This window comes from Manis pentadactyla, chromosome 2 (genome assembly GCF_030020395.1).
Source record: "Manis pentadactyla isolate mManPen7 chromosome 2, mManPen7.hap1, whole genome shotgun sequence".
Lineage (NCBI taxonomy): Eukaryota > Metazoa > Chordata > Mammalia > Pholidota > Manidae > Manis > Manis pentadactyla.
In genome coordinates this window covers 87,634,902-87,657,926 of record NC_080020.1, presented here as the reverse complement: position 1 = coordinate 87,657,926, position 23,025 = coordinate 87,634,902, and the positions used below count along the sequence as shown (strand labels likewise).

The 23,025-nt window shown below is 38.1% G+C and overlaps 1 protein-coding gene across 6 annotated transcripts in view; it reads left to right on the top strand.

The window, feature by feature from the left end:
- The window catches only part of OCLN (occludin), a 51,816-nt gene that overhangs the window by 5,862 nt on the left and 22,929 nt on the right, over positions 1-23,025 (top strand). For 4 of the 6 annotated variants that reach the window (XM_036887806.2, XM_036887805.2, XM_036887807.2 and 1 more), the window contains exons 2-4: positions 1,261-1,377; positions 5,064-5,745; positions 8,591-8,752. In XM_036887806.2, coding sequence (XP_036743701.1) covers positions 1,328-1,377; positions 5,064-5,745; positions 8,591-8,752 — 894 coding nt within the window. In that variant the 5' untranslated portion in view covers positions 1,261-1,327. Of the gene's footprint in view, positions 1-1,260; positions 1,378-5,063; positions 5,746-5,776; positions 7,381-8,590; positions 8,753-23,025 lie in introns of those variants that run through there. The other 2 variants (XM_036887809.2, XM_036887810.2) reach the window with 2 other exon arrangements.

The following is a 23,025-nucleotide window of genomic DNA, read 5'->3' as shown; positions in this document are numbered from 1 at the left end:
TGTTTAATAGCATTTAAATTCAGTTGTCTTCCCTCACTGTTTGGAAAATTATGCTGTGTTGGTATTGCTAATATTCAGTCTATTTCCATCTTTGAAGTTTTACCAACTATACCTTTGGGGCGATATTTTATTCTGAGAAATTTGGAATAGACTGTCCTTAAGGATGTGGAGGATAGACAGTTATGATTGATTTTAAAGAACAAAACTTAAAGAGTTTGAATTGCTTGACTGTTCCTAATATTATAATGTATGATTGTGCATGCCTTATTTGAGAAGGAAAAGATATTAGACACTTTACTATGCTCACATTATAGATATTGCTCAAATGTCCTCCCCCTATTGCTCCAGCTTCCAGCTCTTCCTCTTTATGTCTTCTCAGGTTACCTCCATTCTGCACTTTATCATGTAGTTCAGCCCTTACTAATGTCCATTGTCATTGCTGTTTTCTTTGTGTGTGACCTCCCGGGGAACTGTGTCTCATACTTCACAGGCTCCCATGGTATAGTGTAGGTACTTAATAAATACTTGTTGATTGAGTGAAATTGCCTCTCAAATATTTGGGTTTGTGCTCTGAGGAATTTTAGATCAAAGTCATTCTGCTTTTCTCTTAGAGAAGAGGGCTTTTTAATACAATGTGTGTTTAGTGTTTTCTCTTTTGTAAAAGTTATGCCTATTTTGAAGACTTAGAAAAAGAGGAGGGAGAAATATCCACAATCCCACCATCCATAAATGCATTTGATAATCATTTGTCATGATAAAACTATACTTTTAAACCAGATGATGCTTCAGTTAATATGGCTAGTATGTGTTCATAATTGCTCTGTATGCCCTTCCATATATATATTCTCATTTTATATGAACTTCCAAAATAATGTGAAACAAATATATTTTGAGAAACTTTCTTTCACATATCTTCCTTGTTCTTTGAAGGGACTATTTTTAGAAAATACATTTTACCTATGCTGTAAAAGCACTGTAAAATTATCATGACTACAACTTAGAATCTCAAGTTTAAGCATATCTATGTGCCAGTGATGTGCAGAACATGATGCTAGGTGCCACGAGGACTACCAGGCTCAATGATTCCTATGCTCAGTGAGTTCCTGTGCTCAAGGAATTAACCGTTCAACATATAAAAATAGCAGTGGGAAAAACAAGATAAATAGTCATGGTGGGAGAGGTTACTTGAGACTGGTTTTCTTAGTGATGCCAGGTAACTGAGCTCAGTAGTAATGCCATTACCCTACTTCTGTTGCTTAGATTGGCTTATCTTGGGAGCTGTGGGGCATTGCTTAGCCTGAAGATCAGGTGACCACTGACATCAGCCATGTCTTCGAGACCTTTTGAAAGTCCACCTCCTTATAGACCTGATGAATTGTAAGTAAATAATTCTGTAGTTTTTATTTCTTTTAAGTCATGGAAAAAAATACAGCGTGGAAACTTTATTGTTTGTTTGCTTTGAGAAATAAAATAATATGTGTATTTGTAAATTTAAATTGAGCCAAAAGGTATATGGTGAAAAGAGAGTTTTTCCTTCTTACCATTAACTTCCATGATGACAGTTTTTTTTTCTGCAGAGACAACTACTGTATCTGTTTCTAATGTTTGCTTTAATATAGTCTAGCTTATATTTATGTGTATATTCCGTTTTGTTTTTCACAGATGGTAGGAAGCTTCTGTATGCCTTGTTAGATGACCACTGGCAACATATTGTAGGTTTTTAAAATAATGTTTTTACTGAGATACAATTCACATGCCATACAGATTTACCCATTCACAATGGACAGTTCGGTGGCTTTTTAGTAGTCACAGAGTTACCATTACCACAATCAATTTTAGAACCTTTTCATTGCCACCTCTCCAAAGAAACCCCTACCTATTAGCAGTCACTCCCCATGTCTCCCCAGTACTAGGCAGCCACCAGTCTACTTTCCATTTTTAGATTTGTACATTCTGGACAGTTGATATAAATGGAATCACACAGTAAGTGATCTTTTGCTTTCACTTAGCATGATGTTTTCCAGTGTCAATTTCAAGAATGATTCCTGCCATTATATAAAACAAGAAGCAAAGTTGAGGGTTCTTGGTGTCCTTTGTCATTTGGGGATTTAACAATGAATTCTTAAATTTTAAGTTTGCTAGCAAAGATCGATAGAGATTTCCTCCTTTAAGTAGTTTAACTCTTTGATAACTGTCATAAGGGTTATGTTCCTGTTATTTTGCCTCCTGATTAATACCTGAACATGGTAGGCACACAGTTCTTCATGACAGTGTGGTCCTTAAAATAATCTAGGGAATACAGTAATTGAGTAGTGCTCCATTAACTTGTGATTTATTCTGTGTTGCTTTTATAAACAATGGTGAAATACGACATACATACACCCACATATACTTATGTTGTGCATATATATGTGTATATATACATATAATATAGGGCACAGGACGTGTATATGAGATGACAAAGCAAAATCATTACTTGAGTCAAGAAATAAAACACCTCCAAGTCCTTCCCTGCGCCGTCTTCTTTCCCTGGAAAACACTGTTCTGGCATATGGTCACCACATACTTTTCTCTCTCTATTCTTTAACCACTTTATACATCCTCAACAATATAGCATAGTTTCACTTTTTTTAAACTTTTTTTCTTTGGGGCAGTGTTATAGAAATATGATGTTTAATTTCATAGTCTTATAACCATATTAAAAATAAAAAATTAATTTTAATAATGTATTTCACTTAACCCAGTATATCCAAAATACTATCATTTCAACATGTGATCGATATAAACACTTTACTTGTTTTTGCTTCCTTCTTCCAAGATAGTGTTCTAGACCTACCAGATGCTGGAGTCTGCCACAAATAGGACCCACAAGATGTATAGTGGCTTCACAAGTTTGAAATGTTTTTGGTTAGCTTCTCCTGAAGCAGATCACAAGATAGTTTAACATGCTTTGTTTTTTTAATAGCCTCTATTTTTTTAAGAGCAGTTGTAGGTTCACAGCAGAGTTGAGAGGAAGGTACAAATATTTCCCATGTACCCCCTACCCCTACACATGCATCACCTCCCTCATTATGAACATAACCCACAAGAGTGGTATAGTTGTTAACAATTGATGAACCTACATTGACATATCATTATTACCCAAAGTACATAGTTAATGTTAGGGTTTTCTCTTGGGTATTGTTACATTCTTTTTTCATACTATAGTCACTAGGTATTTTACACTTAACAGCACATCTCAATTTGGACTAGCCACATTTCAAGTGCTCAGTGGATCTATGTGGCTGGTGGTTGGCATATTAGCACAGCTCTGTAGCACACCACTCAATGGATATGTCACAATTACCCTCCACTCTAGGCAGGTATTTGGACTGTTCCTAGTTTTGGGCTATCATAACCAATGCTTCTGTGAACATTATGCTGTTAGTGGGTATACAGTGATACAGTCATTTTGGAAAACATTTTGATATTTTCTAGTTGGAGTTAAAGATTAAAAAAAATTCAATGTAGAAATTCTACTCCTAGATATATACCTTAGACAAATAAGTGCCGGTAGATACCTGGATACGTGTTTAAGGATGTTCAGAGCTACACTGTCATGACAGCGCCAAGTGGAGGCATCCCAGATACCTGCGTAGAATGGGTTATGTAATTTTCATACTTGACATTTTCAAAGACCAGCTTATCAGTATTCTCTCAGGTTCTTCCTTTCCATTTCTTTCTCATTCTCATATACTAAGGTAATTTCTTCAAATTCCTGTGGTTAGTAGTGCTTAGTAGTACAATGTCTTGCTTTTGAGTGAAGAAGGTGGTCCATGGAAATAATGGCAGAAACAAAGGGGGTGAGGTCAGTTAAGGAACTGAATTTTGTTTCCCTAGGGCCTGTAGTCTAGATTCAGTGCATTCACACATCAGTGGGTCTGTCACAATCTGTGTTTATGATTAAATTACTGGAGTTTGCAAGGTATTTTTATAAAGGAGTTTCAACATCCAGCTAGGCATCACCCTGATGTGCTCTCACTGCACATTTGATTCATGTTGTAGCTGTTGCCATAACTAACTCTAGATACGTCATGATTTCTTTAATGTTTTACTGCCCGGACAGAGACACTCCTGTTCTCAGGCACAGCGCCCAGCACACATCAGCCTGGCAGCTCCAGTAAATAGCCGTCAAGTGAATGAATGAATGAATGCATGTGCTTCCTTAAGTAGGAAAGCGAGGCTACCAGGGAATTGCACATGACTCTAGGTAGGTGAGTGAGTGTAGGTGTCATATATGAATGCATCAGTCTCCCATCACACAGTTGATACCATTGTTCTAAACTGCCTGTGTCCCTCCCATCCCTGGGGATCACGGTTTACCTGGTGTGGAATACTCCATCATTCCTTAAGTGACTGGAATATGTAGCAAAATCTGAGAACCTCTGCTCCATAGAAACTGGAGCAGTCATTCTCAGTGTGTGGTTCCCAGACCAGCAACATCTAGAAATTTGTCTTACCCAGACCTGCAAGGTCAGCATCTCTGGGGATGGAGGCCTACAACTTATGTTTTAATAAACCCTCCAGGTGATTCAGATGCATGGATGCCTTACTTTTCACTAGGTGTCTGAGTCAGTTCTGGCTGCTAAAATGAAGTATAGACTGGGTAACTTATAAACAACAGAAATTTATTTCTCACAGTTCTGGAAGCTGGAAATCCAAGATAGTGTCAGTTTAATCAGGTTCTGGTGAAGCCCTTTTCCAGGCTGCAGGTTGGTAGATTTCTTGCTGTATCCTCATATGGTAGAAGGGGGGAGAGAGCTCTGTGGAGTCTCTTGTGAGGGCACTAATCCCAGGCCTGAGGGTCTACCCTCAGTTACCTACCAAAGGTTCCATCACATCAGGGCTTAAGATGTTGACATTTGAGTTTTGGGGGGACACACATTTGCTCCATTGCAGTGGGGCAGTACCAGTAATAGTTTTATTTGCTAGCTGTTGATTTAAATTGTTCTAAGTACTCTGTACATCCTTTCTGTTTACCTCCAAAAAGTGCTAACCTGAAATTGTTTCCATGTGCTTTTCAGCAAACCCAGTCATTATGCACCAAGCAATGACATATATGGTGGAGAGATGCACATCCGACCAATGCTCTCTCAGCCAGCGTATTCCTTCTACCCAGAAGATGAAATTCTTCACTTCTACAAATGGACCTCTCCCCCAGGAGTGATTCGGATTCTGTCCATGCTCATTATCGTGATGTGCATTGCCATATTTGCCTGTGTTGCCTCCACACTTGCCTGGGACAGAGGCTATGGAACTGCCCTGATGGGAGGTGGTATAGGCTACCCTTATGGAGGAAGTGGCTTTGGTGGCTACGGAAGTGGCTATGGCTACGGTTATGGCTATAGTTATGGCTACGGAGGAGGCTATACAGATCCAAGAGCGGCAAAGGGCTTCCTGCTGTCCATGGCTGCCTTTTGTTTCATAGCTGCATTGGTGATATTTGTTACAAGTGTTATAAGATCTGAACTATCTAGAACAAGAAGATACTACTTGACTGTGATAATAGTGAGTGCAATCCTGGGCATCATGGTATTTATTGCCACAATTGTCTATATAATGGGAGTCAACCCAACTGCCCAGGCTTCTGGATCTGTATACAGCACACAAATATATGCCCTCTGCAACCAGTTTTATGCACCTGCAGCTACTGGACTCTACATGGATCAATATTTGTATCACTACTGTGTGGTGGATCCCCAGGAGGTATGGGTCGCTTTGGTTGGTCTCCCCCACTACCCGTTTCTCTTTGGGTCAGAGGCTCTCAACTCTGGATGCTTAACAGAATCACTTTGGAATGTTAAAAAAAATATCCAGGGCAAAGCTGCATTTCTATTTAAATCAGAATCTGAGAGATGGACTCGGTATTGTTATTAACACACCATATAATTCATCCATTTAAAGTTCAATTCAGTAGTTTTAGTATATTCACAAAGTTGTACAACCATCACCATGATCAATTTTAGAACGTTTTCACTATCCCAAAAAGACACCCCATACCCATTTAGCAGTTGCTTCCCTAACCCTCCCCAGTCTTAGGCAACCACTAGTCCTATTCTATAGATTTGCCTATTCTGGATATTTCATATAAACAGAATCACACTGTATTTATTCTTTTGTGGTTGGCTTCTTTCATCTAGCATTAATGTGTTTGAGGTTCATCCATGTTGTAGCATGTACCAGTACTTTACTCGTCTTCATTGCTGAGTAATAATCCATTGTATGGATATAGCACATTTTTATTACCCATTCAGCAGTTGATAGACATTGGGCTATTACCACATTGGCTGCTATGAAAAATGCTCTGAACATTTGTGTAAAAGTTTTTGTGTGAACTGCATTTTAATTTCTCGTGAGTATATACCTCGGGAGGGAATTGCTGGGTCTTAAGTGACTCTGTCTAAGGAACTTTTGAGGAACCATCAGGCTTGTTTTCCAAAGCAGCACTGTTTTACATTTACTGTTAATATACGAGGATTTCAGTTTCTCCACATTCTCCTCACCCAATTGTTTTTGTCTGTTTGGTTCCAGCCATGCTAATGGGTGTGAAGTGGTACCTCGTTTTGATTTGCATTTCCTTGATAGCTAATGATCTTGAGCTTTTTAGCTATTGTTCTATCTTCCTGGGAGAAATGGCTATTCAGGATCTTTGCCCATTCTTTAATTGGGCTATTTGTATTTTTATTATTGAATTGTAAGAATTCTTTATCTGTATGTAAGTCCCTTAATAGATACATGATTTGTAAATATTTCTCGTTTTGTCATTTTCTTTTCACTTTGTGTATGTTTCAAAAGTTTTTAATTTTGGTGATGTCTAATTTTTTCTTTTGTTGCTTATGCTTTTGGTGTCATATTTAAGAACATTTGGCCTAATTCAAACTCACAAAGATTTACTAAGTTTTACTTTTAGCTCTTACAGTTAGGTCTGTGATCAATTTTAAGTTAATTTTGGGTATGGTATAAGGAAGGAGTCCAGTATTCTTTGCATGTGGATATCCAGTTCTTTGTACTATTTGTTGAAAGGACTATTTCTCCATTAAATTTTCTTCATGCCCTTTTCAAAAATGAATTAACCATAAACATCAGGATTTATTTCTAGAGTCTCAGTCTGATTCTACTAATCTGTATTTCTATCCATATGTCAGTACCATGCTGTCTTGATTACTGTAGCTTTGTAATAAGCTTTGAAATTGGAAAGTGGGAGTCCTCCAACTTTGTTCTTTTTCAAGGTTGTTTTGGCTAGTTTCTGGGTTCTTCATGTTTTCGTAAGAATTTCAGGATCAACTTGTCAATTTCTGCAAAAACAGGCCAGGGAGGATTTTGAAGGATTGCATTTCATCTGTAGGTCAATTTGGGAGGTATTGTCCTCTTTATATTAAGTCTTCTGATTCATGAACAACATAGGATGTCTTTTCACTTACGTAGGTCTTTAATTTCTTTCAAAAGTGTTTTGTAATTTTCAGTGTTAAGTCAGTATTTTTAAAAGCTATTCAGGTGATTCAAGGGGTAAGGGTAGAGAACTCTGCCTTCAGTAGCCATGAGTCATTCTAATTATTTTAAGAAAATGTTTCTGGGTTACTCATCTTTTGTTTCTTTTTTTTTCTTCACACTGATTAGGAATTCTCATTCTTTCACCTGAGTGACTCACTATTGTGAGATTAGACCTCCAGTAACTGCCATTATTTTGAATACAGGAAGGTTTTAAACATGTTTGTTGTTGACAGATGTATCTGTGGTAGTAGGGCTGAGGGTTGATACTCCTGTATTACCACAACCCCATCTCTGTTAGTCCTCTGCCTACCCAAAACTTGTAATTGAAAAAGGATATCATAGATAACTGCAGAGAGACGCCTCCTGTTACCCATGAGCAGACATTCAGACCAGAGTCCTGATACTTGCCTCAACTCCAAGTGCCTCCAGGCCAGTGTACCACTTAACACACCTGTCAGACACTGGGCCCTTTCTAGTAAGTACACAAAAGATTCCTTAAACAGAATCCACCTTCTAGACTAAAGGAGTCATTCATCCATTTTCTCTATTTTATAGCTTGGTTAGATCATGCCTGCATAATTTGTGGTTAGGCAGATCGACTGTGGACTGAAATTTACATTTCAGTGTAAAAGGATTTGCCAACCATCACTGGGCATTTAAAACTACTTTTGAGAATAGCATTTTTCAAGCCCTTTAGAAGTATACCAATGATTGGGTTGATTTACTCGCCTTTTTTACCTGTTTATAAAGATACAGCCCCCTGGTAGTCAAGCTTTGGAACTAGTTTTCTATAATTCTGAAACGGAGGTGGTATGGTAGGTGACTTTAAGCATATTTTTGGGATTGAATCAAGTTGAGTGTGTGTATGTGTGAGATTTGCTAGCCTCAGCCCAATTGCTATGGGCTGTGTTTTATATTTCTAAAATGGAACCATATTTATCAGTTTCATATCATTTAAACCACAGATACTTAGTATGGTCTTAGGTATTTGTAGAGGGTGGACTGGGGTAATGTAAGCGATTCAACTCTAATTGTGTCAATATCCTCAATTTCTTTTTAGGCCATTGCCATTATACTGGGGTTCATGGTTATTGTGGCTTTTGCCTTAATAATTTTTTTTGCTGTGAAAACTCGAAGAAAGATGGACGAATACAACAAGTCAAATATTTTGTGGGACAAGGAACATATTTATGATGAGCAGCCCCCCAATGTTGAAGAGTGGGTAAGTGTTTAAAAAATATCAGCAAACATCCAGTCTTTTATTAAATTCCTAGGTTCCTGTCTCTAAACTTGATTTTTAGTGCTTTGTGAAACTTTGTTCTGAGAATTATTGTCTGTGTCTGTTGCAAAAGTTGTGGCCTCAGTTTTAACTCAGAACGTAAATAAGGTGGGAGAGGTGAAAATTGTTTTTACTAGAAGATAAAAATCAGGTTTCCACTTTACTTACGGAAGTGGATCTAGACACTGAAAGAAATGGGTTCTAAACGAAATGTGTAGAAAGAACTTGGCCTTTGCAAACCAAAAATGATGCCTCTCCTCCCCCTTTTACTTGCCTGCCTTTCATTTTGGAAGGAAACTATTGATTGCTGTCTTGGGTCAAGACTGGCAAGGGTATTTCTTACATGGGTAACGCCCTCGCAGATCAGAGGGACGATTCTGCACTAACACCTGTGAAATATATTCGTGAGGCGGAGAGAGATTAGAGCAATTTCCTTTTTTGTATATATGTTGATCCTACCAGTGGTGGCTGCCTATATGAGATTTGCTGAAAAACCAGAAAGTCCCTGTCTCCCAAAATAACCTCCCAAATGTGTGTTACTGATACCTAACCAGTCCTTAGAGATGTCTGGAGTAAGACTTTTTGTTTCTTGGAAATCCTCTGTTAGACTGCTTTTGGAGACAACCTCAGAAACTGCTGTTGTAGGTTTCTTTGAGTAGATTGATTCCCACTCAGGAAGGTTAGTTGGGAAACCTGGACATTGGTTCCTGGGTAGCTAGGTTTCAGCCAGTGGGTGTGGAGTAGAGGGCTAAGGGGGGGGTATTGCTGGTCAGGCCAGACGTAAAGACATTGCTCATACTGAAGGCTCCTTTAGGTGCTGGCATGCTGGACATACCTGGTTTTTGAAGAAATATAGAAACGCAGGTGAAATTTTTTTATAGTTCAGGAGAAAAAATGAAGCAGTCTTAGGAAAATCAGGAGGTATGGTATATATTCGGCACTGAGATGATAGTTCCAATCATCCTAACCTCTCCTTGAAGCCTGCTTGTTCTTTTTTCTTCCTCATTTTCTCCCCCATAAAGTATGATGGCATTCGAGGGAGTGTTTTCCTTTTGACCTTTACCTCCAGGCAAGGCCACCTGTACATGGAATAGGACAGTCTATTGTGAACTATGAAGTAAATGTTTTGCTGAGAGTTTCTGGGTGTGTCAGTTTTTACTGGCTGTTGGATTTGTTTACTGAAGGTTTCGAGAGCCTAAAAAAAAAAAAAACTGACTTGAGAGAGACCAGTGATAGTGATATTGGAGTCCCAGTGAACTTTGATCTCATATGATTTTACTGTCATGAAGGTTTAATCAGTTCTGGATGCTTTTGATAATTTGGCAACAGACAGCAGTAACAATTGATGAGCTATGTGATGATGAAAATGGAAGTACTTTACATGTAAAAAGGCATTATGTTTATGATGCTTCCTATATAATGGAATCCCTGGAAATCTGACAGCCAGCATGGAGGTTGTCCCACGTGTACTTCATACTTTCTCTGTCATAAATAAACATCTTATTGTATGAAACTTAAATAATCATCTGTTGAATAGCACACATAATGATTTTGAGCATAGTAATGTTTTCTGTTACTTAGTCCCTTACAAATTCCTCATTTCTTCTTGCCTTTCATTTTCCCAACTGAAATGCCTAAGAGAGGCTATTGGCAATAAGGTGTTTGGAGGTGGTTTTCACCACAGGTAATGGGCTTGTCCTTCCATTTCCCTCTCACCTGCTCAAGTGTGCTTTGCTGAACTCAGTCACGCATTCTCATTCTTTTCCCAATTCCACAACCAGATTCAGACTCTCATTTCTCTGCTCTTTTGCACTATTTACTCAGCTCAATTTCACACTGATGACATAGCTGTCCAAGTAGGTATACTTAATGCTGCATATAAAGTGCATGACAGTGGAGTGGATTAGTGATTATTCCTTCTTTTAGTTATTAGAAACTAATATCCTAAAAATAATCTCCACTGAAAATAATGGAAGAGAATCTAGAATTAATTACTTATACTAAGTGAGAATTAAAATTAGAATTCTAATTTTAGTTAGAACAAAGATAAGACACTCCCCATACAATAATAATGGGTTGTTTTGGGGGAAAAAGAAAAACTAGAGAAACAATTAGTTAGCTGCTGAATATTATTAGTTACATGCTAAGGTAGGTCTAGACATTATTTTATTAGATCTGTGTTTTTTGGATTTTAAACATCATTAAGATCAGAGTGTTAGGCAGATTTTTGTCTTTTTGCATTATCTGTGAGAAAATGCAACTCTCTAATTTCCTGTCCCTCATTCTCCAGCACAGTGGTTTTTCTGTCTTCCTAGGAATTTTTAGGGTTGTCTTTTTCCCCTCCCCTTTTTGGATATCTTGTACTTTGTAAAGTAAGCAGGCTGTGTTTGCATACTGTTTGGGTATTAACCTGGTCCTTTGTAGTCAGTCACTCAAGTTTGTACCAACATTATTATTTTTTAAATGTATAAAGGTTCTTTAAATTTGCAGATCTCAAACCCCAGATCTAACAGATACTTTTACTGAATTAAAAAATAATATGTATAATTATTTTATCTGATTGGTAACTAGAGAATTTTGAAAATACAGTGAAGTATAAAGAAAATACCACTCTGAGTTACCGTTTTGGTGTATTTTCTTTAATCCTTTTACCCCCTCCTTATTCTCAGTGAGAAGTATGATTATAGTTCCCACTGGTGTAAGATTCTACCTTTTCTGATTGAGCATTATATTGTAAACTTTTTAACCACATCATTGAAGATTTTTCAGAAAAATTTCTGATACTATTAAAAATTCTTATTAAAGTATATATACACACACAGAGTAAATATATAAAGTACACTAATTTAATTGTATGACTCAGTGAATATTTACACACATATGCCCATGTAACCACCACCCAGATCAGGATATAGAACATTCCAGTGTCCAGGGATTGCGCGTGCCTCTTCTCTGGCAGGGTCCCCTAGAGAATGGTAACTCCTCTTGGTTCTGTCACATCAGTCAGTTTTGCCTGTTCTTAAGCTTCATATAAATGGAATTATGTACTAGTGCTTTGTGTCCCCTCAGTATAGTGTCTTATGAGATTGGTTTATGTTGTTGCACCTGTCAGTATGATACTGTGTTTTTATTCTTGTATTTTTTGGCAAGATAAAAGTTTTCCTAATTATTCCTTTTTTAAAAGCCCATAGTCAGAATTACAATTTAAAAAAAAAATGGGTTTCCAGGGAAACCTCTCCTTGCCGTTCTTGAGTCCCCATCTGCCTGGCTCTGGGTTTCTTTCCTCCCCCTCTCCCACTCTTCTAGGTGCTTAGTTTCTTGTGCCTCCTTTCATTGTTTTATTTTGTGAAAATAAAACCAAAGAAAAATAAACTTCCTGCTTTTTACACAAAAATTAGCATCACACTCTTCTGCCTGCATCTTGCTCTTTTTACTTTACAGTGTATTTTGGTGATCGGTGTTAACACTGCATAGGGCACCTTCTCCTGGTATGGATGTACCACGGTTTGTGTAACCAGGCTCTGTATGTAATGTAATGTAATGTGACATAATTACATTCAGTCTCTGTACATAATGTAATGTAAGTGTAGTCAGTAATGGTTACATTTGCTGTTTCATATAACAGACAATAATATGATTAAAAAAAAACCCCAAACTTTGTGTACCTTGTATATAGGTCTATACTTGTATACTTCTGTACATTAGCTATCCCAGAGTAGTGTAACTGAGTCAAAGGGTATACGCATCTATAACTTTGATGATAGAAATAGAACACTGAAATTGCCTTCTTTGGAGCTGTACTACTTTTATACAGCCATTGGAGATGTGTGAAATTCTGGTTTCATACACACCTTCTCTAATAACATTCCATTGTACAGTTGTATTTGGCCAATCCCTGTTGTTGCCTATGAAGTTTCTTCAACTTTCCACTTTTTCAAAACGGCTTTTGTTTATGGTGGTTTACAAGAAGTTCTTTTTTTTTTTTTTTTTTTAGATAATTATTTTTTATTGAAGGGTAGTTGACGCACAGTATTACATTACATTAGTTTCAAGTGTACAACACAGTGATAAAACATTTATATACATAATTCTAGGTTCCAGCTATCACCCTACCAAGCTGTTACAATATCTTGACTATATTCCTTCTGCTATACATTACATCCCAGTTACTTATTTATTTTACCATTGGAAGTCTGTCCTTTTTTTTTTTTTTTTTGTGAGGGCATCTCTCATATTTATTGATCAAATGGTTGTTCACGACAATAAAATTCTGTATAGGGGAGTCAATGCTCAATGCACAATCATTAATCCACCCCAAGCCTAATTTTCGTCAGTCTCCAATCTTCTGAGGCATAACAAACAAGTTCTTACATGGAGAACAAATTCTTACATAATGAATAAGTTACATAGTGAACAGTACAAGGGCAGTCATCACAGAAACTTTCGGTTTTGCTCATGCATTATGAACTATAAACAGTTCAAATATGAATACTCATTTGGTTTTTATACTTGATTTATATGTGGATCCCACATTTCTCTCTTTATTATTATTATTTTTAATAAAATGCTGAAGTGGTAGGTAGATACAAGATAAAGGTAGAAAACATAGTTTAGTGTTGTAAGAGAGCAAATGTAGATGATCAGGTGTGTGCCTGTAGACTATGTGTTAATCCAAGCTAGACAAGGGCAATAAAACATCCACGTATGCAGAAGATTTCTCTCAGAACGGGGGGGTGAGGTTCTAAGCCTCACCTCTGTTGATCCCCAATTTCTCACCTGATGACCCCGCTGCAACTGTGCCTGTCTTAGGTTGTTCCTCCCTTGAGGAATCTTACCCGTCTCTGGCTAACCAGTCATCTTCCGGGGCCATACAGGGAAATGTAAAGTTGGTAAGTGAGAGAGAAGCCTTATTGTTTGAAATGGTTAGCTTTTTATTTCTTTGCATATTTATGCCCTGTAGCTTCTATGCCCAGCATTTGTCTTGAGGTATCTTTACCACTTGGAAGAATTATGATACTCGTTAAATTTGATATGAGGCATGAATTCTATTTAAGGGTTGTAATTAGGAAGGAAGAAGAAAAGCTATAGAAGTAGCAGGCGGAAGAAAACATGGGAAGATTGATTATTTCTTTGACATACCTTCTTGTAGAGTAACTTCAGCATGTATAGGTTTTAAGCTACTACTTAAATTGCGCACACACATTAACATAATAGTATAGTTACATAACCAAAGCATATCTGTAATTACCAGCCATCTCCAGTGAAACCAAGAAAACCAGTTAGGCACCTTAGGAATTTGTGAAAACTTATCTATGATATGGTGGATATTGTCCAACTGAACTTGAACAGTCTGAGAGAAATCAGACAAATTAAAACAACCCATTCCTGGGGAATGTTCACATCCCTTATGTTCTTTTAACAGTAAATAGTCTGTAGTTGTAAGATTTTGGAGCGCTACAATTTGCACTTCTCCTAATTCTTGGTTGAGTTCCAACAGTATAGATCCAGTCAAATTTGTTGTTTTACTGTATGCACAGGCCAGCTTAGATATCTCCTTCATTCCCATGGCAAGTCCAGGAGCTGGTGGGATGAGTGCATCTACAGCTGTAGCAGTGCGTGGATCTTTGTTGGGGTTTTTTGATGATCATCTTCTGGCATGAGTCTTCCAGAGAGTGCTGCTGTTGGAAGTTCTCTTTCATATCGTATCTTAGTTCATTTTCGGGGTAGCCCAATTAGGCTTTGATCTTCTGTATAAATGCAAACAGACCCTTTGCCTACACTTTTATATGCCCTTTATACCCTTGTGTAGAACTCATTGGAGGTTACCACACAGGAACTGCCCTTTTTTTCTTTTTCTTTTTTTTTTTTTGGTATCACTAATCTACACTTACATGACGAATATTATGTTTACTAGGCTCTCCCCTATACCAGGTCTCCCCTATAAACCCCTTTACAGTCACTGTCCATCAGCATAGCAAAATGTTGTAGAATCACTACTTGCCTTCTCTGTGTTGTACAGCCCTCCCTTTTCTCCTACCCCCCCATGCATGTTAATCTTAATACCCCCCTACTTCTCCCCCCCCTTATCCCTCCCTACCCACCCATCCTCCCCAGTCCCTTTCCCTTTGGTACCTGTTAGTCCATTCTTGAGTTCTGTGATTCTGGTGCTGTTTTGTTCCTTCAGTTTTTCCTTTGTTCTTATACTCCACAGATAAGTGAAATCATTTGGTATTTCTCTTTCTCCGCTTGGCTTGTTTCACTGAGCATAATACCCTCCAGCTCCATCCATGTTGCTGCAAATGATTGGATTTGCCCTTTTCTTATGGCTGAGTAGTATTCCATTGTGTATATGTACCACATCTTCTTTATCCATTCATCTATCGATGGACATTTAGGTTGCTTCCAATTCTTGGCTATTGTAAATAGTGCTGCGATAAACATAGGGGTGCACTGATCTTTCTCATACTTGATTGCTGCATTCTTAGGGTAAATTCCTAGGAGTGCAATTCCTGGGTCAAATTGTAAGTGTGTTTTAAGCATTTTGATGTACCTCCATACTGCTTTCCACAATGGTTGAACTAACTTACATTCCCACCAGCAGTGTAGGAGGGTTCCCCTTTCTCCACAGCCTCGCCAACATTTGTTGTTGTTTGTCTTTTGGATGGCAGCCATCCTTACTGGTGTGAGGTGATACCTCATTGTAGTTTTAATTTGCATTACTCTGATAATTAGCGATGTGGAGCATCTTTTCATGTGTCTGTTGGCCATCTGTATTTCTTTTTTGGAGAACTGTCTGTTCAGTTCCTCTGCCCATTTTTTAATTGGGTTATTTGTTTTTTGTTTGTTGAGGCATGTGAGCTCTTTATATATTCTGGACGTCAAGCCTTTATCGGATGTGTCATTTTCAAGTATATTCTCCCATACGGTAGGGATCCTTCTTGTTCTATTGATGGTGTCTTTTGCTGTACAGAAGCTTTTCAGCTTAATATAGTCCCACTTATTCATTTTTGCTGTTGTTTTCCTTGCCCGGGGAGATATGTTCAAGAAGAGGTCACTCATGTTTATGTCTAAGAGGTTTTTGCCTATGTTTTCTTCTAAGAGTTTAATGGTTTCATGACTTACATTCAGGTCTTTGATCCATTTTGAGTTTACTTTTGTATATGGGGTTAGACAATGGTCCAGTTTCATTCTCCTACATGTAGCTTTCCAGTTTTGCCAGCACCACCTGTTAAAGAGACTGTCATTTCGCCATTGTATGTCCATGGCTCCTTTATCAAATATTAATTGACCATATATGTCTGGGTTAATGTCTGGATTCTCTAGTCTGTTCCATTGGTCTGTGGCTCTGCTCTTGTGCCAGTACCAAGTTGTCTTGATTACTATGGCTTTATAGTAGAGCTTGAAGTTGGGGAGTGAGATGCCCCCTACTTTATTCTTCTTTCTCAGGATTGCTTTGGCTATTCGGGGTCTTTGGTGTTTCCATATGAATTTTTGAATTATTTGTTTCAGTTCATTGAAGAATGTTGCTGGTAGTTTCATAGGGATTGCATCAAATCTGTATATTGCTTTGGGCAGGATGGTCATTTTGACGATATTAATTCTTCCTAGCCACGAGCATGGGATGCGTTTCCATCTGTTAGTGTCCCCTTTAATTTCTCTTAAGAGTGACTTGTAGTTTTCAGAGTATAAGTCTTTCACTTCTTTGGTTAGGTTTATTCCTAGGTATTTTATTTTTTTTGATGCAATTGTGAATGGAGTTGTTTTCCTGATTTCTCTTTCTGTTGGTTCATTGTTAGTATGTAGGAAAGCCACAGATTTCTGTGTGTTGATTTTGTATCCTGCAACTTTGCTGTATTCCAATATCAGTTCTAGTAGTTTTGGGGTGGAGTCTTTAGGGTTTTTTATGTACAGTATCATGTCATCTGCAAATAGTGACAGTTTAACTTCTTCTTTACCAATCTGGATTCCTTGTATTTCTTTGTTTTGTCTGATTGCCGTGGCTAGGACCTCCAGTACTATGTTAAATAACAGTGGAGAGAGTGGGCATCCCTGTCTAGTTCCCGATCTCAGAGGAAATGCTTTCAGCTTCTCGCTGTTCAATATAATGTTGGCTGTGGGTTTATCATAGATGGCCTTTATTATGTTGAGGTACTTGCCCTCTATTCCCATTTTGCTGAGAGTTTTTATCATGAATGGATGTTGAACTTTGTCAAATGCTTTTTCAGCATCTATGGAGATGATCATGTGGTTTTTGTCTTTCTTTTTGTTGATGTGGTGGATGATGTTGATGGACTTTCGAATGTTGTACCATCCTTGCATCCCTGGGATGAATCCCACTTGGTCATGGTGTATGATCCTTTTGATGTATTTTTGAATTCGGTTTGCTAATATTTTGTTGAGTATTTTTGCATCTACGTTCATCAGGGATATTGGTCTGTAGTTTTCTTTTTTGGTGGGGTCTTTGCCTGGTTTTGGTATTAGGGTGATGTTAGCTTCATAGAATGAGTTTGGGAGTATACCGTCCTCTTCTATATTTTGGAAAACTTTAAGGAGAATGGGTACTATGTCTTCCCTGTATGTCTGATAAAATTCCGAGGTAAATCCATCTGGCCCGGGGGTTTTGTTCTTTGGTCGTTTTTTGATTACCGCTTCAATTTTGTTGCTGGTAATTGATCTGTTTAGATTTTCTGTTTCTTTCTGGGTCAATCTTGGAAGGTTGCATTTTTCTAGGAAGTTGTCCATTTCTCCTAGGTTTCCCAGCTTGTTAGCATATAGGTTTTCATAGTATTCTCTAATAATTCTTTGTATTTCTGTGGGGTCCGTCATGATTTTTCCTTTCTCGTTTCTGATACTGTTGATTTGTGTTGACTCTCTTTTCTTCTTAATAAGTCTGGCTAGAGGCTTATCTATTTTGTTTATTTTCTCAAAGAACCAGCTCTTGGTTTCATTGATTTTTGCTATTGTTTTATTCTTCTCAATTTTATTTATTTCTACTCTGGTCTTTATTATGTCCCTCCTTCTGCTGACCTTAGGCCTCATCTGTTCTTCTTTTTCCAATTTCGATAATTGTGACATTAGACCATTCATTTGCGATTGCTCTTCCTTTTTTAAATATGCTTGGATTGCTATATACTTTCCTCTTAAGACTGCTTTTGCTGTGTCCTGCAGAAGTTGGGGCTTAGTGTTGTTGTTGTCATTTGTTTCCATATATTGCTGGATCTCCATTTTGATTTGGTCATTGATCCATTGATTATTTAGGAGTGTGTTGTTAAGCCTCCATGTGTTTGTGAGCCTCTTTGCTTTCTTTGTACAGTTTATTTCTAGTTTTATGCCTTTGTGGTCTGAAAAGTTTGTTGGTAGGATTTCAATCTTTTGGAATTTTCTGAGGCTCTTTTTGTGGCCTAGTATGTGGTCTATTCTGGAGAATGTTCCATGTGCACTTGAGAAGAATGTATATCCTGTTGCTTTTGGATGTAGAGTTCTATAGATGTCTATTAGGTCCATCTGCTCTACTGTGTTGTTCAGTGCTTCCGTGTCCTTACTTATTTTCTGCCCGGTGGATCTATCCTTTGGGGTGAGTGGTGTGTTGAAGTCTCCTAGAATGAATGCATTGCAGTCTATATCCCCCTTTAGTTCTGTTAGTATTTGTTTCACATATGCTGGTGCTCCTGTGTTGGGTGCATACATATTTAGAATGGTTATATCCTCTTGTTTGACTGAGCCCTTTATCATTATGTAGTGTCCTTCTCTATCTCTTGTTACTTTCTTTGTTTTGAAGTCTATTTTGTCTGATATTAGTACTGCAACCCCTGCTTTCTTCTCACTGTTGTTTGCTTGAAATATGTTTTTCCATCCCTTGACTTTTAGTCTGTACATGTCTTTGGGTTTGAGGTGAGTTTCTTGTAAGCGGTATATAGATGGGTCTTGCTTTTTTATCCATTCTGTTACTCTGCGTCTTTTGATTGGTGCATTCAACCCATTAACATTTAGGGTGACTATTGAAAGATATGTACTTATTGCCATTGCAGGCTTTAAATTAGTGGTTACCAAAGGTTCAAGGTTAGCCTCTTTAGTATCTTACTGCCTAATTTAGCTCGCTTATTGAGCTGTTATATACACTATCTGGAGATTCTTTTCTTCTCTCCCTTCTTGTTCCTCCTCCTCGATTCTTCATATGTTGGCTGTTTTGTGCTGTGCTCTTTCTAGGAGTACTCCCATCTAGAGCAGTCCCTGTAAGATGTTCTGTAGAGGTGGTTTGTGGAAAGCAAATTCCCTCAGCTTTTGTTTGTCTGGGAATTGTTTAATCCCACCGTCATATTTGAATGATAGTCGTGCTGGATACAGTATCCTTGGTTCAAGGCCCTTCTGTTTCATTGTATTAAATATATCATGCCATTCTCTTCTGGCCTGTAGGGTTTCTGTCGAGAAGTCTGATGTTAGCGTGATGGGTTTCCCTTTATAGGTGACCTTTTTCTCTCTAGCTGCCTTTAACACTCTTTCCTTGTCCTTGATCTTTGCCATTTTAATTATTATGTGTCTTGGTGTTGTCCTTCTTGGATCCTTTCTGTTGGGGGTTCTGTGTATTTCCGTGGTCTCCTCGATTATTTCCTCCCCCAGTTTGGGGAAGTTTTCAGCAATTATTTCTTCTAAGATACTTTCCATCTCTTTTCCTCTCTCTTCTTCTTCTCGGACCCCTATAATATGGATATTGTTCCTTTTGGATTGGTCACACAGTTCTCTTAATATTGTTTCATTCCTGGAGATCCTTTTGTCTCTCTCTGTGTCAGCTTCTATGCGTTCCTGTTCTCTGATTTCAATTCCATCAATGGCCTCTTGCATTCTATCCATTCTGCTTATAAACCCTTCCAGAGTTTGTTTAATTTCTGCGATCTCTTTTCTGGCATCTGTGATCTCCCTCCGTACTTCATCCCATTTCTCTTGCGTATTTCTCTGCATCTCTGTCAGCATGTTTATGATTCTTATTTTGAATTCTTTTTCAGGAAGACTGGTTAGGTCTGTCTCCTTCTCTGGTGTTGTCTGTGTGATCTTTGTCTGCCTTTAGCTTTGCCTTTTCATGGTGATAGGAATAGTTTGCAGAGCTGGGACGAGTGACGGCTGGAAGGACTTCCTTTCTTGTTGGTTTGTGGCCCTCCTCTCCTGGGATAACAGCGACCTCTAGTGGCTTGTGTTGGGTAGCTGCGCGCAGACAGAGTTTGTGCTTCCTGCCCTGCTGCTATGGAGTTAATCTCCGCTGTTGCTGTGGGCGTGGCCTGGCTCGGGCAGCTACTCCAAAATGGTGGAGTCGCGTTGGAGCAGGAGCGGCTGGGAGGCTATTTATCTCCGTAAGGGGCCTCCCTGCTCCCTGCAGCCCAGGGGTTAGGGTGCCCAGAGATCCCCAGATTCCCTACCTCTAGATTAAGTTTCCCGCCCTGCCCCTTTAAGACTTCCAAAAAGCACCCGCCAAAACAAAACAACGACCACCAAAAAAAAAAAAAGAAAAAAAATTTTTTAATTTAAAAAAAAAAAATTTTTTTTTAATAAAAAAAAAAAAGGTGGTCATTCGTTTTTCTTTATTCTCCTGTGCCAGCCTCGGGCCTCTGCTCACCGGTCTTGCTGCCCTGTTTCCCTAGTATTGGGGTCCCTATCCCTTTAAGACTTCCAAAAAGCGCTCGCCAAAACAAAACAGCAAAAAAGCAAAAAAAAAAAAAAATGGTCGCGCGCTTTTCTTATGTCCTCCGACACCCGGCCTCCAGTGCCCGCTCACTGTTCTTGCTGCCCTGTTTTCCTAGTATTGAGGGCCCTGCACTCTGGCCCGGATGGCTGGGGCTGGGTGTTCAGCAGCCCTGTGCTCCGTCTCCCTCCCGCTCTGCCTATTCTTCTCCGGCTGGGAGCTGGGGGGATGGGTGCTCGGCTCCCGCAGGGCTGGGGCTTGTATCTTACCCGCTTCGCGAGTTGCTGGGTTCTCTCAGGTGTGGATGTGGTCTGGATATTGTCCTGTGTCCTCTGGTCTTTATTCTAGGAAGGGTTGTTTTTGTTATATTTTCATAGATATATGTTGTTTTGGGAGGAGATTTCCGCTGCTCTACTCACGCCGCCATCTTCCGCCCCTCCCAAGAAGTTCTTAATATAAAAGCAATACAAGTTTATTAAAACAAAATGCAAATAGTATGGATAGAGAAAAAATAAAGTTCCTTCCCGTTTCCCTCAATTTCCCACGGGGGCCACTTAATAACTTTTAACAGTTTTATATCTTTCTAGGCTTTTTTTATTCTTGTACAGTTACTGACTTCATACATTCTAAGACATGCTCCCTTGCTCACTCCAATTTAATTTTTATGAAATTAGGGGCTCCTTATTGGTGTAGTGTGGATGCTCCCCGCGCCCCCCCACCCCATCCCTTTCCCCATCTAGACTCCATCCATTTGTACAATCAAAGACACAAAATAAGCGCAGCATAGCAGAGTGGGTGTAAGAGTGTAGACTAGAATCAGATTGCCTGGGTTATAATCCAGCCCAGCCAGTTACTTTTTGAAGCCTACCAAGGTCTTCCATGTCTCTGGCTGAGCTTCTCTATCTCGGACATGGGAATGATCATTGTACCTACTTAATAGGGTTGTTATAATGAGTTGATATTTATAAAATACTTAGTATAATGCCTTACATATGGTAAATAATGTGATTTAACTTTTAATAATTCAGTGTTATTTTTTAACCAAGAAAAGAGATCATAATGTATGTATGTATTTGCAGTTTGCTTTTTTTAAAAATTCACCTTGTATTGTGAACATTTTCTAAGTCTGCCAGTACACAGACATTTATCTAAATGCTTTAGACGGCTGTATGGTATTACAGTGTGAATATGCCATGATTCATTCCCCTTTTTCTGGACATGCTGATTGCTTCCAGTTGTTTGCTGTTACAGATATCATACAGTGAACATTCTTATACATGTCTTTATGCACTCTTGCTAATATTTGTATAAGATTTCTAGAAGTGGTCAAGTGTACACATCTTAAATTTTGTTAGGTGCTGCCAAATTGCCTTGTTTTTCAAGGCTGTTGAGTTCCACAGACAGTACATGAGAATGCTCATTTCCCAACGTCTTTTCCCTGCTCTGGACATTATCGGTCTTTAATTTCTGTCAATCTGATAAGTGAAGATTAAATTTCAAATGTTGTGGTTAAGCATATCTCATCTGCTATTTATATTCTTAAATCACTTGACTTTGTAATATGGCTTATTTTCTTTTGGTTGTTCACTCTTATTGGGGTTTTTCATACTATGAATATTAGCATTTTGTTTTACATGTTGCTAGTATTTCTTCCCAGACTGTTGTTGGTCTTTTACCTTTGTTTACAGTGTTATTTTTCATGTACTTACATTTATCTGTCTGTAATGGCTTCTGTACTTTCTGTTCCTAGAAAGGCTTTCATATACTTTCAAGGTTTAAATAAAAGCCTTCTGTACTTTATTCTGTATTTTATACTTTTGTTTTTTTTACTCTGTTATGGACTAAATGTGTGCAGGTGGTTAAGCATATCTGTCAGTTCATGGCATGTTTTTTTCATCCCTGATTGTGTAAAGGTCTTCTCTTATGTTTCTTGATTTTATAATTTTTTCAATTTAGACCTTTAAGGACCCTAGGAACTTAAAGAAACAGCTTTAGTGAGGTATATTTATATCCTATGAAATTCACCCATTAGAAGTGTCCAGTTTATAAAATGACTTTTAGTAAACATTTAGCATTGTGCAGCCATCACCCCAATCCAGTTTTTAAAACAATCTTTTTATTTTAGAATAGTTTTAGATATACAGAAAAGTTTCAAAGATGGTAACAAAGCATTTCCATATACCCTGCACTCAGTTTTCCTTGTAGTTAACATCTAACTTTAATATGGTGCATTTGTCACAACAAATGAACCGATATTGGTTCATAAGCACTAACTAAAGCCCATCCTTCATTCAGATTGAGAAACTTACTTTTTATTATGGTGTGAGATAAGATCTAACTTAATTTTGTTCCCTAATGGCCAGCCAGTCATCCTGAAGTTTGATCTTCTTAAATTTTACATTTTTGGTAAATGTCAAGTCTTTTGGTTATTCTTCCTTTTATGAACCTATTTTGACCAGAATAATTATGTAAAAAGTTATTAAGCAATTTTCTTCAGTAAGTATACAGTAATTTTTTGAAAACAGAAGAAATTGACATTGAAGTT